The 24729-nt window shown below is 49.0% G+C and overlaps 2 protein-coding genes across 3 annotated transcripts in view; one reads left to right on the top strand and one right to left on the bottom strand.

The window, feature by feature from the left end:
- LOC129737070 (nascent polypeptide-associated complex subunit alpha, muscle-specific form-like) overlaps positions 1-24729 on the bottom strand; it is a 77801-nt gene that overhangs the window by 4464 nt on the left and 48608 nt on the right. The window lies entirely within an intron of this gene.
- On the top strand, positions 12041-15914 carry P2RY1 (purinergic receptor P2Y1). 2 transcript variants are annotated; one of them, XR_008734495.1, is made up of 3 exons: positions 12041-12310; positions 12826-14096; positions 14608-15914. XR_008734495.1 is itself a non-coding variant. In XM_055723940.1 (2 exons), exon 2 carries the CDS (start codon positions 12893-12895, stop codon positions 13982-13984), a length of 1092 nt encoding a protein of 363 aa, XP_055579915.1. In that variant the 5' UTR covers positions 12041-12310; positions 12826-12892; the 3' UTR covers positions 13985-15914. The 2 variants fall into 2 exon arrangements, 1 of the variants encoding a protein (XP_055579915.1); XM_055723940.1 differs by having other exon boundaries at positions 12826-15914.

Here is a 24729-nt window from a genome sequence, read left to right as displayed (position 1 = left end):
GGGTGAGGTGGCAGAGCCAGCCCCAGGGTGGGCAGGGGGGCGGGCAGGAGGGGTGGGCAGGCTGCCTTGCTGCTGGGGCTCACAGTAGCAAATTTACACCTTCTGGCTTTTTTTAGGTGTCGCTCCCTGCTCCTCCTTGCCATGGCCATTTTTATTTTTTTTTTTCTAAATTAGAACTTAATTCTTGTACAACTTGCCCATCAGTTTTCTAGCCAGCACAGGGCAACCCCAACCCCCAGTCTGTGGTCTGGAACCAAACTGTCAGGTGTAGGGGGGTCCGCCAAGGGGACAGCGGGGCGCAGGGCAGAGCTGTGCCCAGACGTGCCTTGGGGACGGCGGCAGGTTTTGTAGGGTAAGCTACTACTTGGTTGTCTCTGTACCAGGGCTACACAAATCTACTGCAAAGACTGCTGTTTTAATCACTGACCTCTCTCTGTCTCCTACTGTAATTTTTTGTTTTTCAGTGACTCAGGCTGAAAGAATTCTTCCCTCCTATCCCTCCTCATGTAGAGATAAGGGGAAAGCCAGCCAGTAGCAATGCCCAAGGTCTCTCATGGAAAGGGAATGACCACCAGACACATCTCACTGGCGTTTCCTCTTCAGACATTGGGATTTCAGTAAATCACTCTGTGCTTGTGCAGTAGTAATGGGGTACTCCAAGTCTGAAGCAATTCGTATTTATGGCTTACAGTCACATCTTGGTTGTTCCTATAAAACTGTGCAGAGTCATAGGGAACCTTCCCTTTCCTTAACATTTACAATTGTGACAGATCAAGATTTAAAATTTTATTATGTTGTGTGGTGATGCAATTTCTTAAAGGGCAGGGTACAGAAAGGAGAAGGTTGGCAGTGCTGTGCAGTCTGGGGTGCCTAAGCCGAGCCAGTGAGGCTCTGGATGCCCATAACGCCCGTCTCTGCAGGAAGGGCAAGTTTCCCTAAGAAACCTCGTGTTAAAGAGCAGCATGTTCTGGTACTGATCCGTACCGAGACGTCTCTGCAGTTCTGGGAGTATGGCTTTTCTACCTGTGCCCATTTGTAATTGCTCTTGATTTTACGTATATTAGAAGTCAAACTCAGAGAGAGCTTTTTGCCTTTCCTCACACAAGTTTGCTACGGTTTTCAGTCAGTGCTGACCCTGCCCCCCATTAAATACAAGACATTAAAATGAATCATTAATAGCTTTAAAAGGTTCATACAACAACAGCCATACTCACTTATGTTTGAACATTAACAGAGGTAATTTTCCTTAACAATGACTTCTTTTAGATAAATTCTAGAGATTATAAAAAAGATTATCTGTGCTAGTGATCTTTTTTTCCAGTATATTTTTAGACTAGGCTCCTGAAATAAGCTGCTGAAGCTCCAATTTTAAAAGCCAAAGGTTAATCCCTTAAGAGCTCAATAAACAATCATTAAGGGGATGGAAAGCATTAGCGTGGTGCAACCAAAGGCTGAAAGGCAGCAGGGTAAGATGTGCCTGCAGCAGGCAGCAGCCACTGGCCTTGCCGGGGCGCAGCAAGCAGAGGGTCCCACTGCTGTGGCAGGGTGCAAAGGGTCCTGCCATTGCCAGGGTTCCAGGTGCTACCAGCTGTTGGGGGGTGCAGCATGGCCTGGGTGAGCTGATCTGATTTCTAGGCAAAGAAGCGAAATACCAAAAGGGTGAAAGAGCCTAAAATTCACCTGAGGGGAAAGAGGGTCTATGCTGCTTGCCATTTCAGGGGAGCGTTCGTGGTTTGGACGGCTCCATGCCTAGCTTACCTCCATCTCCCAGGAGCTCTCCATGGCCAGCGCCTGGTTTTGCTCGCCTGCAACAAGGCTGGGAGGGTCCCTGCCTGGCACAGGGCTATGACCCATGGGGACAGACCTGCCCAGCATGGAGGACAGTGGGTGCTGGGATGACTTTTGGCTAAATTTACCCTTGAAGTAGTGATGGTCTCACTGGACACACTCCAGGGAAGAATTTAGCTTTTTCGGGGGTGGTGGGGGGTGGTGGTGGTGGATGTCCAGGAGAGTGAACAGCAGCTGGGCAGTGCAGGCACCACTCAGTTCCCACCCAGGTGGGCATCTGGAAAGAACTGACATGCAAAATGGCTGCACACAGTGGGTGGTACAACATCAGAAAAGTGGCTTGTTTGGTATGAAACAGAAGACAAAATCAGGGACATAAAGAATGGGGGTTCAAATAGATATAATAAGAGACCTGATCCTCATGTGATATGTTGAAAATAGGGAGGTCCTGATGGGGATGAGCCATTTGCAGGGACAACAGTCACAGCTGACCTGTAACGCTCCAGGCACCGATGCAGTATGTAAAGGCACCCAGCAGAGTCATCAGAACATGCATCAGCTGGTCTGGAACTGGTACTTGGTTTCCTGAGGGCAAGTGGAAACTTGTCTGGCTAAGCCAGGACTTCCCTCCAACCCTGGGCTGTGGTCTGCTTCCTGGAGTGCCTTTCTGCCTTGTGTCCCCATACACGTCACCTGCGGCATGGACTAACTTCGTTCTACATGCCTGACTAGATTTATATTTATAGGGTTTATGGGTTTTTTTACATTCAACATGCCTATTGTATTTGGTTTATAATGACTCAGATACAAACCACGTGAGTCTCTTTGTATTTGGAATTTAAATAAGGGAGGTGGGGGCTTGGGGACAGTGGTCCCTGCAGCAGTGCCCCTTCCCACCAGGACTGCACTGCTTCACCTTCTGCAGCTCAAACTGAAGCTGTTGCTTCAGCAACTGCACATTGTATTAGAAATGGCCTTAGTAATCAGTGCCAAGGCATTTGTTTCCAGTAAGAGCTGAGCTGGTGTTTCTTTGTACTACCTGGTTAGCTTTTCATTAGGCTTTTTTATTTCAGGTACTGATGTATCTCTGTGTTCATTCCATAGCATCACTTCCTTCCTAATTGTCAGTGTGAGCTGTCAGATTTTACCTTGAGTTGTCAAAAGCATACTGAAGTTTCCCTGAGGTACAGTTTGCTGATAGATGCCTGGGTGCTCTGAGATGTGGCCAGGAAAATGTTCACCTTGCTTGGTTTCAGCCCAGTGGCAAGGCAGAAACCAGCTGAGAGCATCCTGGTAATGAGAGGTGACTGTGACCCACGCAGCAGCTCCCAGGGATGAACAGCTCTGGGGGAAAGGAGGCCAGAGCAGCTGGGAGAGAGAAAGAGCTGCAGGATAATGAGAATGGGAACAGTAGCTGGAGAAGGAATGAAAGGGCCTGGCCGCAGAGGTGCCAGTGCAGACGTATTGCTCATGGTGCTCCTACCCTGATTAGCTCCAAACCCACAGAAAAGAATCCAAAAAAAAAAAAAGGACTTAAAATACTTAGCTTGAACTCCTGTCACTTCTTCGTCATTACCATATTTCCAGATATTCCCGAAATAAAATAAAATAGAGTATTGGCATCAGGACAGCTAAAAATCCAGGATTCATTATGCGGCAGCACTAAACTGAGCAATTTAGTTTCTGTTTCCATCACTGGTATTTTTGAGGCCCTTCCTTCCCGAGATTAAACCCTTTGGGCAGGAATGTGAAGGACAGCATTTTCCAAAATGGCAAGCTGATGGGAGGAAGGGACAGGCAGGGCTGGTGCCCGCAGGTAGGGCAGAAGGGCATTGCCACTGCCCAAGGCCACTTGGGTTTCAGCAGCAGCAGTGAGACTTGGCCAGGAGTTGCACCTTACTTATTCTTGTTGTAAAACCGGTGCTGAAGTAGATCCTTAGGATCCATTAGAAGAACTGTTGACTGGTCATTATTGGTAGCTTTTGACCCTCAAATCAAGAGCAGCTGAAATACAGCCAGACTGTAGCATGGCCCACAGCAAAGAGAGCCTGTGCCATTAGTAGGGACCTGGCGAATAACATCGTTACGCTAACAGCCTCTGAAAATGCAGTTCTAGGGTTAGATATTCTGTATGTCAGTGCTCAAATGCATAAGCATGTAAATGCTGCTCTACAGCAAAGCAAAAGGGTACATGGGTGTTTATTTTTATCCACGCAGAAATAACAATCCAACAGAATTCAGAAGTTGTGTATTTTCCAGCAAGGAACGGGCATTAGTTCCATTGAGAGCAAGACAATCGTTACAGCTCCCGGAGTGATTGGACAAGCCCAGCGCAACTGCTTGCTGCAGGGAGGACGCTTGCCCTTGGGCACAGCCTTCGCGGGGAAGGGGCACAGCCAGCACTGGCCCCAGCCCACTGGTGCAGCAGCCCAGCAGCTCCTCATCAGCCACCACGGCTGGTGAGAGCCTCTGGCACGGGTGCTCAGCACCACAGCAGGCGAGATGCCACTGTATGGGAAGTGATGAGTCACCCACTTCAGCTCCATCAGAATAATAGCACAGGGTGAGATTTCTGCAGGAAATATAATACCATGCGTGGGTATATGGCGTGTTCCTCCTTTTATCTAGATCAACTCATGTAGAAGTGATGGGGAAGGAAAATGTGGGTAAAGAATAAAGAAAAGTGAAGGACAGAAGCTCAGAAGGGCTTTGGTAAGAAGGGCTTTTGCTAACAGCAGCAAGAGGTCACCTCCCCAACTTTCAAATTGTGGTTGTTGCTACCTCCAGTCCATAGGAAAGCAATATGCCAGGCTTTCACCTGCTATTACATTACTATTTTCTGTCTTCTTGATCTTAGCTTTTAAAGAATTGTTCCAGATCAGTTTTAACATCTTCTTTCCAGTGTTTCATAGACAGTAGAAAAGTTTAACGCCTGAAAACACTGTCTGATTTTAGCTTTTCTATATCCTTAGTATTGACAAAACGTATTTTAATCGAACAGATCACCTGATCAAACACTATATTAAAATATCAAGAAATGATTTTGCCTCCATTTAAACATGTTTAATAAGGAAATACCAAAAGGGAAATTTAACTGAAAATCTGATATTACCATATTTTCTAATTAGCAGATTATTCTAACATTAGCAGATGATATTTACCATTGACATGATTTGATGGTGATGCACTCGCAGGTATTTTCTGAATAATATTTGACTTCCCCTGTTCCCAGACTGGACGCTGCCCCTGGCTGTGCCCACAGCAGCACTGCCCCCGCAGCAGCCTGCTGAGCTTTGCAAACTGCAGGCAAATAATTTCCCCCTGCAAACCGGCATGAAGGCAGGGTCCAGGTGCACACTTGAAGCCAGCACCTGAAGCTGATGCCGTGTGAACATGCAAAGTGGCCGAGATCCAATTCCTCTGAGAACATCTGCTAGGCACCCTTTGCACATCTGGAACTGGCCAGGGAAGCAGCCCTTGCCATCCTGCCCCAGCCAGCGGACGCAGGGCCACCTCTTCCAAGTCCTTGCCTTGGGTGGAGTCTGGGATCCAGGGATTCATCCCTCCCCACACCTGCACAGCAATCCCAGCAGAGGCCACAGGCATGGAGCAAGGCAGAGCCAGCCCCTGCATGTCTGTGGGCCAGCTCCAGCATCCCGGGGGGTCCCCGTGTGTTATTACAGCTCAGGGTCATCGCCAGGACACCTCCTTACACAGACGGTAAATTGTTGCTGCCAGCACCGATCATCCAGCAGCACTAGTGTGTTTTCCAGCAAACACACCACTCGCCTCGGCCCCAGCCAGGGATGCCCTTGAAGAGACATCACCGATGCTCAGGGAGCAGGGGTTTGCTGCTGCCAAACCAGAGAAAAACAAGGGCTTTGCTCCCATCTCTGCAGCCTGAAGAACATGCCTGCTATGCTGATAACTGAATTCTTGCTGTCAGTACGGGTACCTAACCGTACCTGTAAGCTATATGGACCTACCAGAGGCAAGAAAGACCTGAAACCTACCCAGGAGGTGAGGAGATGGGCAAAACTCCCAGCTTCTGAAGAGCTGTTCCAAGGAAACGTGGCTCTCACACCTATTTCCATCACCTCAGACAAGGTCCCTGCTGGGATCGCTAACCTGCGGGGCCCTGCTGCCACCCCCAAGGCTTCCCTGCCAGCCAGCTGGGCAGCCATGTGGCAATGGGAACATCTGTCCCTGTGCCCTGCTGAGACACGCCTGTAGGATGCTTTGGTTATAGCACCTCAGAGGGAGTGCTGCATTTGTGTCCCTCAATGCATTAGGTAGCAAGTACTTAATTGAAATACTTCATTTTGTCTCCCTTGGTATGCGATCTTCACTGTTTCCTGCTTGTTTGTCCTCCTGGCCATTTGAGGAAACTGTAATGTGAGTATTAACGCACTATTAAACCTTCTCAGTAGAACTGTCTTTCCTGGCTGGTAGCTGAACAAAAGATCTTTTCTACTGAGAACAATAATTTCAATTTAAAATGGCAATATAGGAAGGAGGCAAGATGCTCCATATTGTAATTAGAACAAGTTTTCCAGTATTTTGCATTATCTTTAGGCACCAGAAGTGTAGTTGCTCCACAAGGATCACTAAGTCACCTCTGTTAACTCTATTTATTGCTGCATTGTATCACAGGGGCATCGCAGCAGCAGTGCTGATCAGAAACTATTTGCATATACTGAAATACAGAAGGCACTCCAAAATAGCAGTTACATTATTCTTGTTGGTTTGTAATATTAATAAAGGCAAAGAGGGAGAGCAAAAGATGTATAGCATTTGTCCCTATGGGACTATGTGACAGTCGGATATTTACCAGGGCCTCACGGACCAAGCACCCTGAATTCCCGCGCTAGCTACTCACCACATTACCCACTATTGATTATAAATTTGTAATCTTTTGCATACACAATACCGTGTCAATCTGTCTTCCAAAGTTCACATCCTATTGGGACTCTGTTGCTCCTTGGGGCTTACATTATGCTGTGTGCAGATCTATTTAATTAGCCCATGAACAGCTTTTGTTTTCAAGACGGCAAAATGTCAGCTCAGACATAAAAATGCACACAGGCACATGCTCCTCTGGCACCGGGGCTGGGGGAGAGCTGCCCCCCGTGCCTTAGCAGCAGGCAGCAGTGGTATCTCCTTGAGGGCTATAACACAGCAGGGTTATGTCACCCCCCCCAAACAACAGGGTGACAGTCTCCAAGAACAGCAATAGGGACGGCAACCTCTGCTCCACAGGGACGGCAGGCACAGGAGGGCAAAGCAGTGGCGAAGCAGAGACTTTGCTGGCAGAAGCACCAGTGGAGATTTGGGCACATATCCTGCTGGCAGTTTTTGTGAGCAGGCTGGGAACTCAGTTAAGACTTGCTTCCAACCAGCAGCACATGTCCTATCTGCCACAGACACATCTGATTCTTGTTACCAGCTCTTGAACTGTCGTTTCCCCGGTTTGTTTTCAGAGGAAAGACAGAGACAGCTGAGGCTTGGAGCAGTAAGCAGGACCCATGCCGTGCCAGGCTGGCTGCAGTGCTGTGGTGTGCCAAGGCTGGGGTTGGGGTCTCCTGCTCCCTGTGCCTCCACTGCCCGCCTCGCCCCTTCCCTGACACCTGCGCTCCTGCCTACAGCCAAGCACCTCCTGCGCTGCCCTGTGCAGCAGGATCCCTGGGGCTTGTGCAGAACTGCAGACCAGAAACCTGCCCTGCCAGCCCTTCACGAGGGGGAAAAGGAAACACTGGGCATCTCTTGTGGGAGCTTTTACATGCCTTCCTGGTTTTCTTTTAGCTGTTATGGACCTCTTTGCCTTGCACATTGTTTCTTTGCCAGCGTTGAGCCTTCTGTCCCCACTGCTAAGGGCCACAAGTTCTTGCAGAAAGGTAACAGAAATTGCTTATCGCAAAAAAAGCAACTTTCCACATACCTGTCTGCTCACCCTCATGTTTCTTGAATAGATTTACTCACAAGTCAGGGACAAACCTGGGCATTTTCAGCATGTGGAACTAAGGTTGGGAGGAAACAAAAACTGGGGTAAATAGCCATTGCTAACGGTCTGTCTGCTTTCTATTTTTAAGTATTTTCAGATAGACAAGGATAAGCTTTGCCTTTTTTTTTTGTACAAACATGTGTTTGCTCAAGTCCTTTAAACCAGAATTTCTCCAGTTCTCACCTGTGTGCAGATGGCCACTGGAAGTCCAGCTGAGGGACCTCTTACAGCTTCAGAGTTGTAGTATTTTAAATACTACAGGCAGTAGCATTTTATAATCAAATAAATTAATATTTCAGACTCACTGTGGAAAGTCTGCATCGTATATAAAGGGTGCTGGGAGGAGACGCCATCATCTGTGACAAATGAGAAAGGAAGATATGAAATTGCAGAGACTGGAGAAAGAAAACTCAGTGTGGTAAAGCATTGTTTGACCTAAAGAGTTTCCTAATGAAAAGGGGAATGAAGGTCACCAGAAGCCAATAGGGGGGTCACAAGCCAGTTCAGGGAAAATGTGAAATAGGCATTTTTGCAGCAGATAAGACATCTGGCAGGAGGAAGGAGCTCACCCTCCTAGTTCTACGATAACCCACCCCTTCCAGCAGCACTCCCGAGTGAGACACAGAGTGCCTTACATATGTGTGTGCATGTGCGCACATATATATACATATATATTTACCCTCACTATGAGCAGGCATTACGATGATCATTTATGGAGGTCCTTTCCACTCAGTCTGCACCTGGTTTGGGCCCATCGTTCATGCCAGCACACTCTGAAATATTGAAATCTGCATCTAAGTCTTCTGATAACCACAGCCAACAGGTAGAAACAGCTGGATATATGTCCAGACCGTTCCCTTTGCACACCCACATACTGTGATAGTTCAGCACTAATTGGACTGACTGGGAATTTCCATTTGCTGTCGAGCATGCTTTCTTTTCTCATTAGGGATATATCATCCATTTGAGTTAAATCAGCTGTTAACAGAACAAAACATTCAGCTTAATGGAAATCAGTGGTATAAAATCCCAGATTTTGCAGAAAGTGCATTAAGAGGCAAAGCTGGAAGGAACTGAGTTTCAGCTATACCAGTCAGAAAACCTATTCAGCTACAAGGCATATGCTAGAGCTATGGAGGAAAAGGTGTTAATGCAACATGCTTTATGGTTGTGGTCCAAAATAAGAACAGAGCAGTGATACAAGCAGGAAGACACTAATTTGCTGGCTGTGTATGAAGGCATGTAACGCTATGGCTACTAAAAAATATGCCTTATTCTTTACTCCTGTAAGCACTTGGACCTTTTGCAGCTGAAGCACTGCAGTCAGAATGTGCAGACTGTTAAAACCAGTATGTGAGATTTCCATTTCCAGTACCAGCAGGCTCAGAAGGGCGGTTCTGAGAGGCAGGCAGCCGATGAAGCAGCAGGGATGTAGCTGCTTATACAGCACAGGCTGCATGGGTCCAGCTGCAGCAGACAGGCGGTTTCCTTGGCAGGTCCAAAGTGCCACTGAAGCAGGTGAGGAGTGAGGGTCCCTGCCATTCACACACCTTTGCCCTCCATTGGCAGAGCCTGGCTGACCCCACATTGCAGCAAGAGGGGAAAAGCAGTGTAGGCAGACACAACAGATGAGGTTTGCTAGGCTAGGCAAAGGATGAAATACTGAGCAGTCACAGTAACTGGGGTATAGAAAAGGAAAGCCTGGATGAAGTAAGGTATGTGAGGCAGGAATAAAAAAGGAAGCAAGAATGCCAGTGATTTAGAAAATATGCATTTAAAAAAGGGAAACAGTTCTTTCCCGCTCCTGTGAGACAAGGCAAGTGTTGTTCTGGAAAGATGCTACTGTTTGCAGTGTGTGGTAGCACCTAATCTTCTGATGGTGGAGGCTTTCACCCAGGAGGAGCCAGGAGGCAATGCGCAGGTGTGATGTTACACCCTGGAGGGTACCATCAGAAACTGATGGGGCAGGGAGGCAGCTTGAGGCTTGTAATCAATGTGAGCAGCACCATCACAACCAAAGTGTCCGCTTCGGGTGCCCACCGGTCCATAACGCAATTGGAAAATGAGATGACACTCAGAAAAAAGTGACAGAAATGTCGGGTATCTTGGAAATTCCTGCCTTGGCACAGAAGACTAAATAAATTGAAGTCTCTCAGACCAGATTATAAATCTGAGCTTGGAGCCTTTAGCAGCGGATCAACAGTATCGCTGCTGAAGGAAGTGGGATTTGGTACAGATTCACTTCTGCTGTCAGATATTTATACATTTGTGTTCATCCCTGAAATATGCATATTGGTCCTACAGGAACTTTACGCCATAGGAGGTGTCACCACTCCATGCAGCCACGGCTTCATGCTGGATCAGGTGTTGTCCCTCCTGTCCCAGTGAATGCCATGTCTGTGTTAACCCTGAGGACGGCATGAACACTGCCACGGGTGCTGGGCGAAGCTGGCACATGCAGCCGCGTCCTCCCACCAGCTCCCGCTCACACTCGCGCTGCCGGCACCCGCTGGCAGCAGGGCAGGGTCCCCGTGGCCTGGTCCCATGCCAGACGCTGCTGCCTGCATCTACGCCTGTCTCAGGCACGAGCACAGCTCCCATGAAATGCCTCCTTTGCCGGCCAGCTGCGGGCACCCTGAATTACTGCTCTGACCTTTTGTCTCCGTGGTTTGGATTTACTGCACTTAGTTAACCGGTTAACCGAGGAAAACAGACTGTAGTTCACAGTGCGTATTTACCGATGCTATCTCACCCTGCTTCAGTATGACTCAAAATTTGTTCAATTCAAGGAAGCTGCCAAGAGAAGCTACATGTTAGCAATGGGACCAAGAAAAATCACTAATGAAATAACAATTACAAAGGGAAAGATAAACTAAAAAGCTTCTACTATGCTAATAGCATCGCTTTGGTTCAGGGGGGTGGGGGGTTGGGGGGGGGTGGGGTGGGGGAGGGGTGTGTGGGTGTGTGTTTATTTTTACACAATACTCCAAGCCCCTTATTAAAATGAACTCTGGTCGGGGCCATGCAGCTGATGCTCTGGGGAGCAAGGTGGCTTTTTCACAAACCAGCGTGGTGGGCTTGGTACTGTTACACTGCACCCGTTGCAGGTCTGGTCTGTGGGTTGGGTGGTTTCTCTTGCGGGAATACCAAGGCTAAGGACTCGTTTTTGCCAGCACTTTAAAATCCTAGAGGGCACCACCGAATAGCTTTGTAAACCCGTCTTGCTCTACAACACAGATTTTACAGGTGTTGCTGTTCTTGCCTCATTTTTCGCTTTCCTTTCTCTTCACCTTCAATTTGTAATAGAATTAAAAGGATCTTCAAAGTAGTGAATATGCAGTTTGTGGATGAATACAAAAAGGTGGACACCCCCACTCCCCACCCCCCCCCACCCCCCCAATATATAAGAAGAAAAGGTACTATATTTACAAAACTTAAGGCATTGCTTCAAGGCTGTAGGCCTGTGTAACTTGCCCCAAAAGAGACTCCGGGCTGGCAACTCCACCTGCATCCACTTGCATATTCAAACGGGGGTACAATATGCAGCTGATTTCCCAATTAAGCTTTCCCAACAAAGTAGTTTTATAATTTAGACAGACTCAAAAGTTTGAGACATGAATACATATTCATGAAGTACTAATAATCCTCCGTCTAGAACACGGCTTTTAGCTGCGAGCAGCTATGACTAGCTCACGCCTCGCTCGCCACACATCTGAGCTAGAACGTGAAGAGGAAGAAGTGGCTGGGGCCGGCAGATTGTGTTTTGCTGAGACAATAAATAATAATCGTATTCTGACTCAAGTGCCAAATGTATAGCGCTTAATTAGAGGTCAGTTGAGCATGTTCCTGCTCAGCTGTTCCACTCAGCAGTTAACGCCTGCCTTGCCGCCGGGCCCGGGCGGCGGGGACGCACCCGCACCCTCCCGCTGCCGGCCCGGCGCGGACCCCCACGTCGCCGCGGACCGCCGGGGGGCTCTGCCCGCGGGCTGGCCGCGCCGCTGCCCGACCCCTGGGAGGGGGAGCCCCCGCGGGCCACGCGCCGCCGCCGGGCCCCCGGGCTCCGCGCCCCGGCTGGGCGGGGGGGGCACCGGCCGCGGGTCACGCAGCGCCCGCAGCGCCGGCCGGCCGCCCCGTGCCGCGGCGGGGAGCGGGGAGAGGGGAGCGGGGAGCGCGGAGCGCCGCCCGCCTGCGAGGGCGGTGCGGGGGGCGGGCGGCGCGCCCCTGGGCCGAGTCGGCGCCTCGTCCCGCCCGCCCGCAGTCCGCCCGGGGCCGGCGCACTGCCTCCCGCGGCACAGGGGCTGCGGCCGCTCTCCCCGCGGCGGCGGCGCCGCCATGGAGGGGCGCCCCGCACCCTAGAGCCGCTGCCCCCGGCCGCCCTGCCCTGCCCTGCCCTGCCCTGCCCGGCGATGGGAGCCGGCCCGGCCGCGGCAGCTGCGGGCGGGACGCCGCTCCCCGCCGGGCGGACGCTGGCGGCGGCGAGGGGAGCCGAGCGCGGGCTGAGGAGGGCGCCGCGGGAGGCAGGTGCGGGCGGCCCCGCCACTCCTCGGGGCCAGGCCGGGGCGCGGCGGCGCGGGGAGCGGCGCCGGGCGGGCTGGGGGGGCTTCGGGGGGCCGGGCGGGCTGGGGGCACCTGGGGCGAGCCGACGGGCTGGGGGAGCGGGCGGGAGCCGGGCGGGCAGGGGGAGCGGGCGGGCCGGCGGCCGGCGGCGGCTTTGGGACGGGGCGGAGGCGGCCGGGACGGCGGCGCTCGCTTGGGGGGCGCGGGCAGCGTGGCCGCCCCCACTGTCCTTTCGCGGCCATCGCCCGCTCCCCGCCGGCGCGTCCCAGGGCCGGGCCAGCCCGCTGTCGCTGCCGCCGCCGGCACGGCACGGCACGGCACGGCACGGCGCTCCGGTGTCCCCGCCGTGCCCGGCGCTAGGCCGGCCTGCGCGGTGGGGGGCGCTCGGCCGAGCACACCCGCTCGGAACCCCCCTGCAGAAAAAAGCAGGGCAGCCTTTACCTTCCAGTCAGGTTTCCTTTGCTCCTTTGCCTTTCTAGATGCGCTCCCGTTCCTGTAGGGTCTTGTTGCTTCACCTCGGACCTATGTGACTGCTGTGGAAGGATCATGACTGAAGTCCTCTTCTCTGCTGCTTTGAATGGAACTGAGCCCAACCTGTTATCCAGCAGCAGCTGGTCTGCAGGAAACACCACCACCAAGTGTTCCCTGACCAAAACTGGCTTCCAGTTCTATTACCTGCCCACCGTCTACATTCTGGTCTTCATCACTGGGTTTTTGGGCAACAGTGTGGCCATCTGGATGTTTGTCTTCCACATGAGGCCTTGGAGCGGCATCTCGGTTTACATGTTCAACTTGGCGCTGGCTGATTTCTTGTATGTCTTGACTCTGCCCGCCCTCATCTTTTACTACTTCAATAAAACAGACTGGATCTTCGGAGATATCATGTGCAAGCTGCAGAGGTTCATCTTCCACGTGAACCTGTACGGCAGTATTTTGTTTCTAACATGCATAAGCGTGCACAGGTACACGGGAGTGGTGCACCCCTTGAAGTCGCTGGGGAGGCTGAAGAAGAAGAACGCAGTGTACATCAGCACCCTGGTCTGGGTCATTGTGGTGGCTGTGATTTCTCCAATACTCTTCTACTCGGGAACAGGGATAAGAAAAAATAAAACCACGACGTGCTATGACACAACAGCTGATGATTACCTGAGAAGTTACTTCGTTTACAGCATGTGCACCACGGTGTTTATGTTCTGCATCCCTTTCATACTGATTCTTGGTTGCTATGGGCTCATTGTGAAAGCTTTGATTTACAAAGATTTGGACAATTCTCCTCTCAGGAGAAAGTCGATTTACCTGGTTATTATTGTGTTGACAGTCTTTGCTGTGTCTTATCTTCCCTTCCATGTGATGAAGACCTTAAATCTAAGAGCCAGAGTGGATTTTCAGACTCCACAAATGTGTGCCTTCAATGATAAGGTTTATGCCACTTACCAAGTGACGAGGGGTCTGGCCAGCCTTAACAGCTGCGTCGACCCTATTCTTTACTTTCTGGCAGGTGACACCTTTCGAAGGCGGCTTTCCAGGGCTACCAGGAAATCGTCCAGAAGAAGTGAACACAACGTGCAGTCCAAAAGCGAGGAAATGACTCTCAATATTTTATCAGAGTATAAACAGAATGGAGATACCAGTTTGTGAACAAAAGCAGAAGATTTGGGAACGGTTTGAAAATATCCACTTTGAGACAGTAGGACACTGTAGTGCTACAAGTGTGTGAGGAAAATCTACCAGCCTCTCAAATTCGGTTTAGGTAAAGCCTCATTTTCTGATCTTAGAAAAAGCTTAACAAAGTCAGTGGAAGAATTTTAATGGAGAATAACATGTCAAAATTCAGCTTTCCTTCTCCTTACAACATTCTCATTTCTTTCTGACTTGTGTCAGATAAAGTAAAATGAAGTAAATCCCCTGAAGGAGGAAAGCAATCCAAGTGCTTCTGTTTTAATGACTTAGTCTCCCACGTTCAGAAATGTTCTCCATCAGCCTCTCTTCAAAAACAGGAAATAAAAATAAGAAAGAGCAGTGTCTTCTCTTCTGAGGCTCAGTCCACATACCTAGCCTTTTGCTCACTTGCCATTGTAAACATGTATTTAAATCAAAGTCACGATGCAGTTGTCTCACCTTTACAGTTTTATTATTTCTTCATCTACTTCTAGTGTTGATGATTATTTGATAGTTCGGTAGCATTTATGATTCAGTCTTCTTTGAGTGCTGGTATTTCACAAAAGGGAGGCTTACTGATGTGTGCATGATTGTGCTTTCAGATTACGATGGTGGTTCATGAAAAATCTGGACCCCCCCTTAAAGGCAGATTGGCTTCCAGGTGAACTGACACCTCAGCCACTGGCAGACAGATAAGCAGGTCTCTCTAGGAGCCGGTGCAAGCAGGTGCCTCTTTTGCACATGCACACGTAGTGGTGCATTTTGTGAATGGATGTCAGCGTGCAAATGCGTGTGGAGGTGATTTGGTTCTGAGCAACTGACGGTCCGATCCTGCTGAGGAAAACCGGCATGTTGCCAGCCAGAGGAACTGTGGGACAGGGCTGAGCACGGACTGGGCTCACTTGGGGAGCGCCTGCGTGAGCCCTGCAGAGCCAGGGGTGAGCCGCCCTTCCCAAAGGCTGACCAACATCTTGCCGCAGTGCAAACACCCGACTGCTGGTGTTGGGAGCCTTGCTGGAGTTCTTTACGGGTAAAACATGAGAAATGTGTGTGCTGAAAACAACTTAACCTTTCAGACAAGTAAAAACTACAGTTGCTCGAGTTACCTGCATTTTCATTTGGTACAAGAATATTTCTATTCCTGGCAATCTTTAGTGATAACGCAGAGTTGTTTCCCAAGAAAATAATTATTAAAATGGGTAATATAGATGGATTATATTATATACACACACATACACACACTAATTGGGGGGAATTAGTTTTTTTTTACTGTGACAAATAAACTAATGTATTAACAAGATGTCGCAATATACTACAGACTAAATCCAGCCCTTTGTTATATATCTTCTCCAAATGTGGAATAGGTGATCCAAAATTAGCCAAACTGCAATATTGTGTAACACAAGAGCTAGTGATCAGAGCAGATGAAAGCTTACATGGGCAGTCTTACTCATTTCTCATATTTTTAAGAAATGTATTTGAAAATATTGTGTGCAAAAAATGGTATGAAAGCATGCTCTAAATTATAAATTCAGTGTACAAACTTACGTTCTATGTAATCCTGAGGGTGATTTTTAATAGATCTTTGTTCCTCCAGTCTTCATAGTAGGAGTAAAATATTTATATTTTACTCATTTCCAGTGATTGGTAACCAACAAGGATAGCTCTAGTTATTTTTTGACAACATTGTGAAGCAGCTTCTGTTCACACGTACAGCTTCTTAATCTGCAAAATCCCTATTTATTGAACTTATTTATTAGAAAACTAAATGTAAAGTATGTAAAGTGTGGTTCTCTGTGTTCTTATTCAGAATTGGGCATTAATGGAAAATTTAACAGCATGTTTCAATCACTGTAATACTGTGTCTTCTAACAGATCATTTTTATAATAAACTCAGTTCTACCCTGGCTATTCACTGTTGATATGTAACCCAGTGATAAATTAAACTACTGATTTATAGCCTAGAGATAAATTAGACTACTGCTTAGGAAGTAAGGCTTCTTAAAGCAATGTTGAGATCTCATTTAGTTCTATAAGATGAAAAATATGGAGGTAGTGAAGAAATCCCAACCAAGGGTCAATTGCTAATTAATCCCTACAGAGAAAGACTGTGGAAGAGCACAGCCTATTTATATCACCAGAGAATAAGCCTGATTCACAATAAATGACTTCTCCTATTATGTGATTATTTGAGACTTCATTCATTTGAGGCATGTCTTTTTTGGAATGGCAGATGAATTAAATGGAGGGAGAGCATAAAAATAGGATATTCTCAGAATCTGCTTCTGTAGGTTTAAAATCGTATTCATTTCCCAGTGTTTCGTGATCTGTTTCTCTCTTTCAGTTAGGAAATAAAATGTTCCACTAATTCGTGTCTGAAAAAAGATCCTAAACAGGCATAGCAGAATGTGAAACTGCACACCCAGGTTGGTCCTTATGTAGTTACTTACAGTCTTTTTGCAATGTGTCTCTTTAATATGGCACAGTTGGCTGACTGTGACGGTGCTTGTGAAATCCAAGTACAACACGCGCGGATGGGCGCAGCTCCAGCAGGCTGGGCATGTGGCAGGAGCCCTGCGCCCCGGGGAGGCACCTGCCAGGGCCACCACCTTCGGCAGCTCCCAGCAGCCGGGCCTCTCGTACATGGTCTTCCCCACGGTCTTCCGGGGCTTGAACACCTGCAAGGCTTTCGTGCTTTCCTCGTGAACCCGCTGAAAGCTCTCTGTTTCATCTTGCCTCGACAAAGAGAACTGTGCAATTGGCCAGATGATTCATCCAATTCGTTACTGAGGTCTGTTCTGATACTTGATTTAATGAAGATCACTTCTACTGATGATCAGCCACAGCAGGCATCTGTGCTTGGCATCTTCGCCTCACGGAAGCTACAGGAGCCTCCCACCGAACGCCGAGAAGGATCATTAAACACATTTTACACACAGTTTATTCTCCCATCTTTCAGATCCTCTGACCTGCAGAGCTAACACCTCAAACCGCGTCCTGCTGTGACGTGACTCCTTGCTGTACATGTACTGAGATGTCTCAGCCGCCTCTGAATCCAGCTGGAACTTGAAGCTGAGCCTCACAATGTCATGTGGAGTTCCTGCTCTTTTTTTTTAAGCATTGCTATGTTTGACGTGGGGTAGTCAAAACCACTGCAAAATCACACTGAATTCCTATGTCCTCCCACACGATTACTTTTTACCTGCAAGGTGACAGAATCCTGTCTGTCGGGCCATCCCAGCAGCGAGGAAGCTGGTTGGACAGGGGGGACTGGACGCCACTGGGACAGAACCCAAGCAGTGCTTCTCCAGGCAGTGCGATGGCTGGAGCCAGGAGCTCCTGGGGAGCCTGGCAAGTCTGCTGTTAAATATTTGCCTTTGGGCACTTAGCCTTGCTATATGTTTGTGGAAGACAGTACACCAACCTGAGGCCCAAGGTGATCCCTGTGTTTATCCATTAATCTCTGTGATGGGCAGAGCTTCCCTTCCCTAAGCTGCTTGGCTGGAGTTTCTTTCTGATCAATATGCAAAGAGAACGCAATCTCAGCTGCAGCCTTTGGGCTGCTAATTAATAATCAATGGTGATGATGGGTCATGTTTCTTAGGAATGAGCTTCAGCTCATTGTCTCACTACAGGAGGACAATCTAAAAGTTCCACCTTCCCTTGTTGTGCTGTATTAGCCTTCAACTAGCAAATGAGATTAAACATTTTATGATTTCATGGTCATGCTTCCAACCTATTCTTCCTCTGGGCATATTTGGGAATCTTTTAATAACTACAAACCATTCAGTGAAGACACCAAAAGGTTTGAAGTAAATAGCTATTTAAGAGCTTAAGTTTTGCCAAAAGAGTCTACAATGGTCAATGCTGAAACAAATTATTATTAATTAGCTATATTTTGCTTCCTCCAGCTCACAGTGTTATTTTTTTTCTCATTTATGCCCATTAACTCTTTAATGCAAGATGAAATCAGTATGAAACCTACGCATGATCTGCTGTCAGTTTGTGCATTTTCATAATACAGCACCATGGATTTTTTGTTTTAATCCGGTTCAAATGACACCAACTTAATGAAAAAATGAGCAGGTGAAGAGAACCATCAGCCTGACCATGCTTCCAGCAGAAGCTCGCACTGGATGCCTGGGTACACCGCCTGCCAGCCGAGCTCCCCAGAACCCCGCAGGAGGTGGCTGTGGGCTGTTTCGGTGACTGTGGGCCATTTTGGTGGCTCATGAGTGACTGCCACAGAACATCCCGCTGCCCTCCTGGTCACGCTTGAGGACAGATGCTGAAGGTTTGTTTCTGTAGCATGGAAACTGGACACCGTGTGAGCCCAAAGAGGGGTCGGGCCAAGTTTTCTTCAGCCTGGCCTCCTCTTCTTCGCTGAGGAAGGAGGAGGCGCAGGGTGCCCGGCCGAGCAGCAGGAGCCCTGGCAGCTGTGGGGCTCTGTCCGGCTGGAGCACCCGTTGCGCTAGTTCTGTGCCCAGGGCTGGGGCAGGGTGTGGGTGGGAGGGGGCTGTGCTTCCCCATCACCGCCCACAGAAAGCCCTGCCTGGAAAGTCAGGGCTGCAGCAGGTAAATGCACCCAGGGCTGCCAGGACACACAAAACCTGCTAATTGCCTTTCTGGGATGCTTTTTTTTCCTTCCTCATTACTAGTTTTTGTCTTTAGATTGGTCCAGAACAAAAACATTAATGCAGTCATATGTCTTAACACAGGTATTACTTATTTCTGTGATAAGCTTGTTATTTTTCAAGTTTGCACATTCGTATTTCTTTCCTGCAGTGGTTAGTCTTCACCTGTGGTAAACTTTTTGAAGGAGGCTATAGGCTTGAGGTTTGCTTTGCCTATGGAACATGCATGCCAAGCCCCTGCGCAGCTGTGTCCAACGAGGGCCAGCTGCACAGCAGGGCTGGGACCAGGGGAGCTGCGGGGGAGTGCTGGTCCTCGGGTGGAAGCTGGTTTAGACAGACACTAAAAGCCCTTAACTTTAAAACAACAAAACCCAACAACAGAGGAACCCACAGCTACAGCTGCTTGACTAGGACGGTTTCACCCCGCTTACATTTGCTGTATTATTTCTAACCTCAGATGCTCTGCGCTGAATCAGAATCTACTAGGGAATAGTATTTCTGGAGCCTAACTGTACTGGCACAATAATTTGAAATACTTTGAAGACATACAACTTGTGAATTAAAACCACCACTTATTTTGTGGCTGTGAATTGCAGTGTGTTTCAAGGATATACATGAAAATGTTTATTTTTCTATTGTACTGTGATTTTAATCTTGTTGAGTAAGTTCAATTTTTGTGCAAATACTAGTGAAATTTGACTGCAATATCTGCAGAGAGAGTGCTACTTGGTATTTAAGCTCAGGTTATGTAACTGCTTTAATTAAATAGTAGTAAAAAACCCTCCCCTTAGTTGTCTATAATTTTAACGAATAAAAAGATTTCGTTTTTTAATAAAGCATGAGGTTGTTTGCATGTACATTTACTGTTAGGCATGGCTTTTGAAGTTGTAACTATTTTTAGTGGCAGCAGAACTGCAGCCACAGAGTTACTGGCACTGTACCTAGCAACCTCACTTTGAAACTGCTCCAATAAAATTATGAAACGCTTTTTCTGCCTTTTGTATTATTGCAGTTAATTCATGCTTCCAGGTGATTCTTCAGGCAGTGATATGGACTTAAAAACAGATAACAAAAGGTTTGCAAAACATACAGAATTTAAAATCTTGGGAAGAACCAGGTGGATCAACTGAGAATCAAAAGGAGTGAGTAAATGAATGATGCTTTGTCCTCTCGGGTGCTAGGGGCCAGCACATCTGCGGGTGGGCGAGCTGCAGCTGGCAGGGGGCTGACCCCGTGTTCGGCTGGAGGGGCACCTGCTCCCAGGTCCCCTCTCCCTTTTCCTCAGCAGCTCCCTCTCGGCTGTGGGTATTTACTCATGCTATCACCCCACAGCCTGTGCAACTAACCTGACAGCCTGCAGTGCATCGCCTGGTCTGTACAGATCAAAAGCTACACCTGTCTGTACAGAATTTTTCTTTTTTCCTAATTGGCAATGGCTCCTGCACATTGATTTGATTTCGTTGCAGGATGCAGAGTGACTCTTCCTTCCCAAACAGCATAATGTCTTAAAAATAATTATTTAACCCCCTTTTTTATCCTCACCAGACAGTGTAGGCATTTCAGATTTTATGTCAACCTCTGTTTTCAAGCCATTGACTTGTTTCACTGCCTGCAGCTGCCCTAGCCTCAGACAGGGCAGTTTCATTCTGCTCCCCTCTTTATCCCTGTGGGACGGCCACAGCGCCCTGCAGCTGCTGGGAGAGCTCGAGCTGCTGGCACCTGTGCCCCTGCCGACTCTGCATCCTGGCTCTCCACAGCACCACGGCTGCTTCGGGGGACAGTTGCTGCCATCCTCCTCCCGTGCCAGCAGCCACGCGAGGCAGTACCCCGGCGCGCACACCAAGGCCACAGGCCCTCGGCCAGCGTTGCAAGGGGAGGCACAGACCGCTGCTGTCAAATACTTTGATCTTGCAAACTGAAAATACATGTGTGGGGTGCAGGGAGCAACTGGGGTGCAAACTGCAGCTACATGGGATATAATATATTGGTATTTCATTTATTTCATCTGCTTTATTTTAAGATTTATTTACCTCATTTTATTTTTTATTACTATTTATTTACCCCAGGGTTTTTTTCTCATTCTTGCTTTGATTTGTACTTCATGAAAATGTTTTAGCTTTGCTGTAATGTCCCTTCAATTGTAATGCTATTTTCTTATCAGCAAATGGATTCCATCTTCAACAAACAGCTCTGTTTCATGCCTTTCCAAAGTTCCCTTCCCCATCCAACACCTGCTAAGACCTGATGGCCTCTTCCAGCCTCAGCACAGAAGCCTTTAAAGACTCACCAAGTCTAGAAGCATTGGTGTTTGTAAAGCTCAGCTCTTGCTGGTTAAATTTAACATAAAGAGCAGCATACAGTGTATAAACACCATATTTTAATACTTGCACTGATTGTGCATTTGCTCCTGGCTTCCTTTAACATTGGCCTAAGTGTGCAGATGCTGTTTGTTGTCACCCTGGCAGATGTGAGGCACCACATGAATTTAGGGAATATTTGTTTATAAACTTCTTTTAAATTATCTTACAGCATTAAAAAATAGAAGACAAACCCGTGGCAACAGGCAAAGGGCTGAAGAGATAAGTAATGAATTAAATGGGGGTTTTCAAACTGTGCAGCTCAGGTTTCTGCTGCCAGCATCAGGCTCCCGCCTGTATGGCAGTGGGAGGGAGATGCTGGGAATGCTGCTGATACGGTTTGGACTGAATTCAGGCAGATTGGGCTGGGAGCAGGTCAGTGCTTGGAGACCACTGGGAGAAGTGACACATTCCCCTGGGTTTTACCCCAAATCATGGCCAGCAGTGCTGTGCGCAGCCAGTGCACAGCCCCACTGGCCCCGGTGGGATCCCAGCCCTGCTGCCCATTGCAGGCAGCCCCGCAGCCCTGCCTGCCCAAGGGTCGGGTGGGAGAGAGCCAGGGCTGTTTGGTACTGCTGAGGTTGAACCAACCGTGTCTGCTGGCAGAAATATAAATACCCAGAGACTCTCACAAGTTACATGGCAGCTGAGTGTGGGTGTCACAAATGCTAGCAGTGCCTCTGCATGAGGTACCAGGAGGACAGTGAAGCGCCGGGTGTATTTATAGCCCCTGGGGCATACACACCAGCATGGTGCTCCCTGGGAACGGCAGCACCCCTCTGCCTCTGATGTTCTTGCTCCCTCGCCAGGGTCATGGCAGCTGGTGCTGGGCCGCAGCCAGCAGGCAGGGGTCCTGAAACCTGGGCTTACACCAGACTGCCCAGCCAAGACTCAGGCAGCGATTCCCACAGGGAAACCCATAGCCAGGGTCCTGCACCTCTGCCTGTGCTTGCCCCACCACACTGCTGCCTGCCTGTGGGAGCATCCTGGAGCAATCACCAGAAACGCCACTCGTTTCAAGTGCTCGAAACACCATTTACCCTTCCTGGCATTCCCATACAGCCAAGGAACAGCAGTGCTATCTATGTAAATAATTCATAAAAGTCTTCTCTGATCAGTTTATGGCTCTTCCACAAAGAAGCTGCCCCGAACCCTGCTCCCTGAGTCTGCAGCAGTGACCTGGGGACAGACTGAAATCCAGCAGCAAGAGCCCTGCCACCCGCACAGACCCTGCCCAGCAGGGCGAGTGCCTCAGCTCCGTTTTACTCATGTTAAGAACCAAAGCCGGGCCTAGTACGTACCACCGGCCCTTGGCAGGACCACTTCCACACTTGCACCGTGTGAAGGAACACTGTGGCTGCAAGCCCACCACAGTGTGGGGCTGGGGTATCCCCTGCCTCTAGGTCACAGTCATGCAGGGCTTGTCCCCTGCCTGTGGGACACAGGGGTCTGCTGGCAGTGTGTGCTCTCGGACAGATTGTTCTCTGCAAAAGAGGTGTTGGGTGGTTAAAAATGCATTTCCTTCCACTGTGAATAACAGTGTTTTGTAGGAAACTGGTTTTTCTCCAAGACAGTGACAGAGAGGTGACCTGGCTACGAGCTGAGTGCCAGCTTAGCACAGCTGGGGTGAGAGGCGGCCGCTGGGGCAGTGGCAGTGCAGAGCTGGCACAGCATGGCCGACCTGGCCGGCGGCTCAGGAGAAAGCAGAGCTTTCTGAGCTGTAGAGTGGATAGCATTAGCTATAGGACGTCATTAAGCAGCATTAGTGTTACCGTGCTGAGGCCCTTGATCTCAGGCCACCCAAACAGACAGAAAGGACTGGCAGAGGTGGGGAAGGGACAACTCTGTGCACAGCTGAGCACCCTGAGGCGATGCGCTGGAGGCTTGGGGCACAGCCCTGCCACCGGTGGATGTGGACTCTCTCTCTCTGGGACCCAGCTGGGAGAAGCTCTTGGTTTTCTTTCCAAATATTATGCCATTATTAATTTCAGAATTAAAGAGTACTTTCAAGAAACTATGCAAGTATAATTCTTTACAGACTACTTGCATGGTAGAATTTGAATAACATATTTGAATAGCAATTTGAATAAACACCTGAGAAGTTCAGTCATACATGGAAAATAAATAAACTTTGCACTGTATAGCTGAAATTACTTGTTTGTTTGATATTACTGGGCCTTTCTTATGGTGGATTCACCAAACAACACTGCCGTTACGAGAGGCTGCTGCTGTTTCCTTAACGGCCCCAGACTCTCCCAAGGCAAGCAGTGCAGTGACCAGGGACAACTCCAGCACAACCCAACCCCTCCTGTGCTGAACTGGGACAGGGTCCGGACCTGCTGCCTCCCCCTTGCTGGGCAGGTGCCGCAGCTGCCGGAGCCGAGGGTGTTGGGCTCAGGCAACCCAAAGGTCATCTCTGCCCCTTTGAAGGTCGTGCCCAACATAGTGCTGTGCATGTCTGCCTGAAGAGAAGAAACAGCAACTCCTGTCCCCAGCTGCGTCTGTACCACAGGCACAGGGGATGGGCTTCTCTTGCCACACTGAGAAACTTTTTTCCCCACTGAGAAGGCTTCAGCAGCAGAGGGAAATCCTTGGACTAGCAGGTGCATTCAGAAACAGATTAACATGCAATGAAGTCATACAGAGTCTGTCTCAGCATACGGGCAGACCGACACAGCCCATGCAACCAGTAAAGGCAGTACATTGTGTGGATTTTGTTCGTGCTCCAGGAGCATTGGGAATTAGTGCTGCTGCCACAGAGCACATCCTGGGGGGGAACATGCAGCCTCAGCAGGAAGCTTGGGACCAGCATGGGCTGGGATTATAAAATCCCAGTTAAAGATATTAAACGGCTTTGTGATATGGAAGGGACTGTACCTATGGATTTTAGTTTACAAAGTCAAACATAATTTTTGCAAAAAGAAATCACAAATTATCAGCCCCTTTGGATAATTCTGTAGGTTCTGGAGGAGCTGGCAGAGCCCGCAGGCAGGGGAGGCAGCGGGGCAGGTCGATGCCACTGTGAAGGGCACAGGTTGTGCTGACAAGGGGCAGGAGCCAGCACAGAACTGGGCGTGCAATCATGTAATTATTTTTTCCCCTGGCAACTCCCATTTCCCTGTTTTCTATTATATTCATTCCATAACCAGTGATGTCCTCTACTGCATACCTCCACGGCAGCTGCTCAGGGCAGCAGCACCAGGTGGGGACACCCAGCTGGAGCCCAGCTGCTGAATCAGCCCACCCCATCCCTGTCCCCATCCCCTCCTCATCCCGGCTGCCGGCTCTGTACAGGGCCCCCAGGACCTGCCCGGGCACAGCAGAGGCTGGGGTTTGCCTCTCCCTGCTCCCCTCAGCTGCAGTTAGGCAAATTCTACATGAAAAAATGGCCTTGCAGGGTTTTTGTAGCAATTACCAACACGGCGACAACGAGGCCAGATAAAAGCAGCATGCCCAGGCTCTGCCTGTGCTTTCTTTTGAGCTGCAGCTTTCATCTGCCTCAGCAATGTGTCAGGACACGTTTGGCACAAATAAAAAAGTTGTTGTTTAACATTCTTGTGTATTACTGAGTGGTGGCAGTGATGCTTCCTGTAAAACATATCTGCAAGTGTGGCAAAGCTGTTTGATATTACAGCCTTGTTTAAAACAGCGTTTAGATAGTAAAAGCAGTCATTTCCCTCCAACCCCATATACGAGCTACCCATTAAAATTCCTTCTCATGCTCTTGCACAAA

Source organism: Falco cherrug, chromosome 11, assembly GCF_023634085.1.
Source record: "Falco cherrug isolate bFalChe1 chromosome 11, bFalChe1.pri, whole genome shotgun sequence".
NCBI classification, from domain to species: domain Eukaryota; kingdom Metazoa; phylum Chordata; class Aves; order Falconiformes; family Falconidae; genus Falco; species Falco cherrug.
This window is presented reverse-complemented; position numbering and strand designations above follow the sequence as displayed.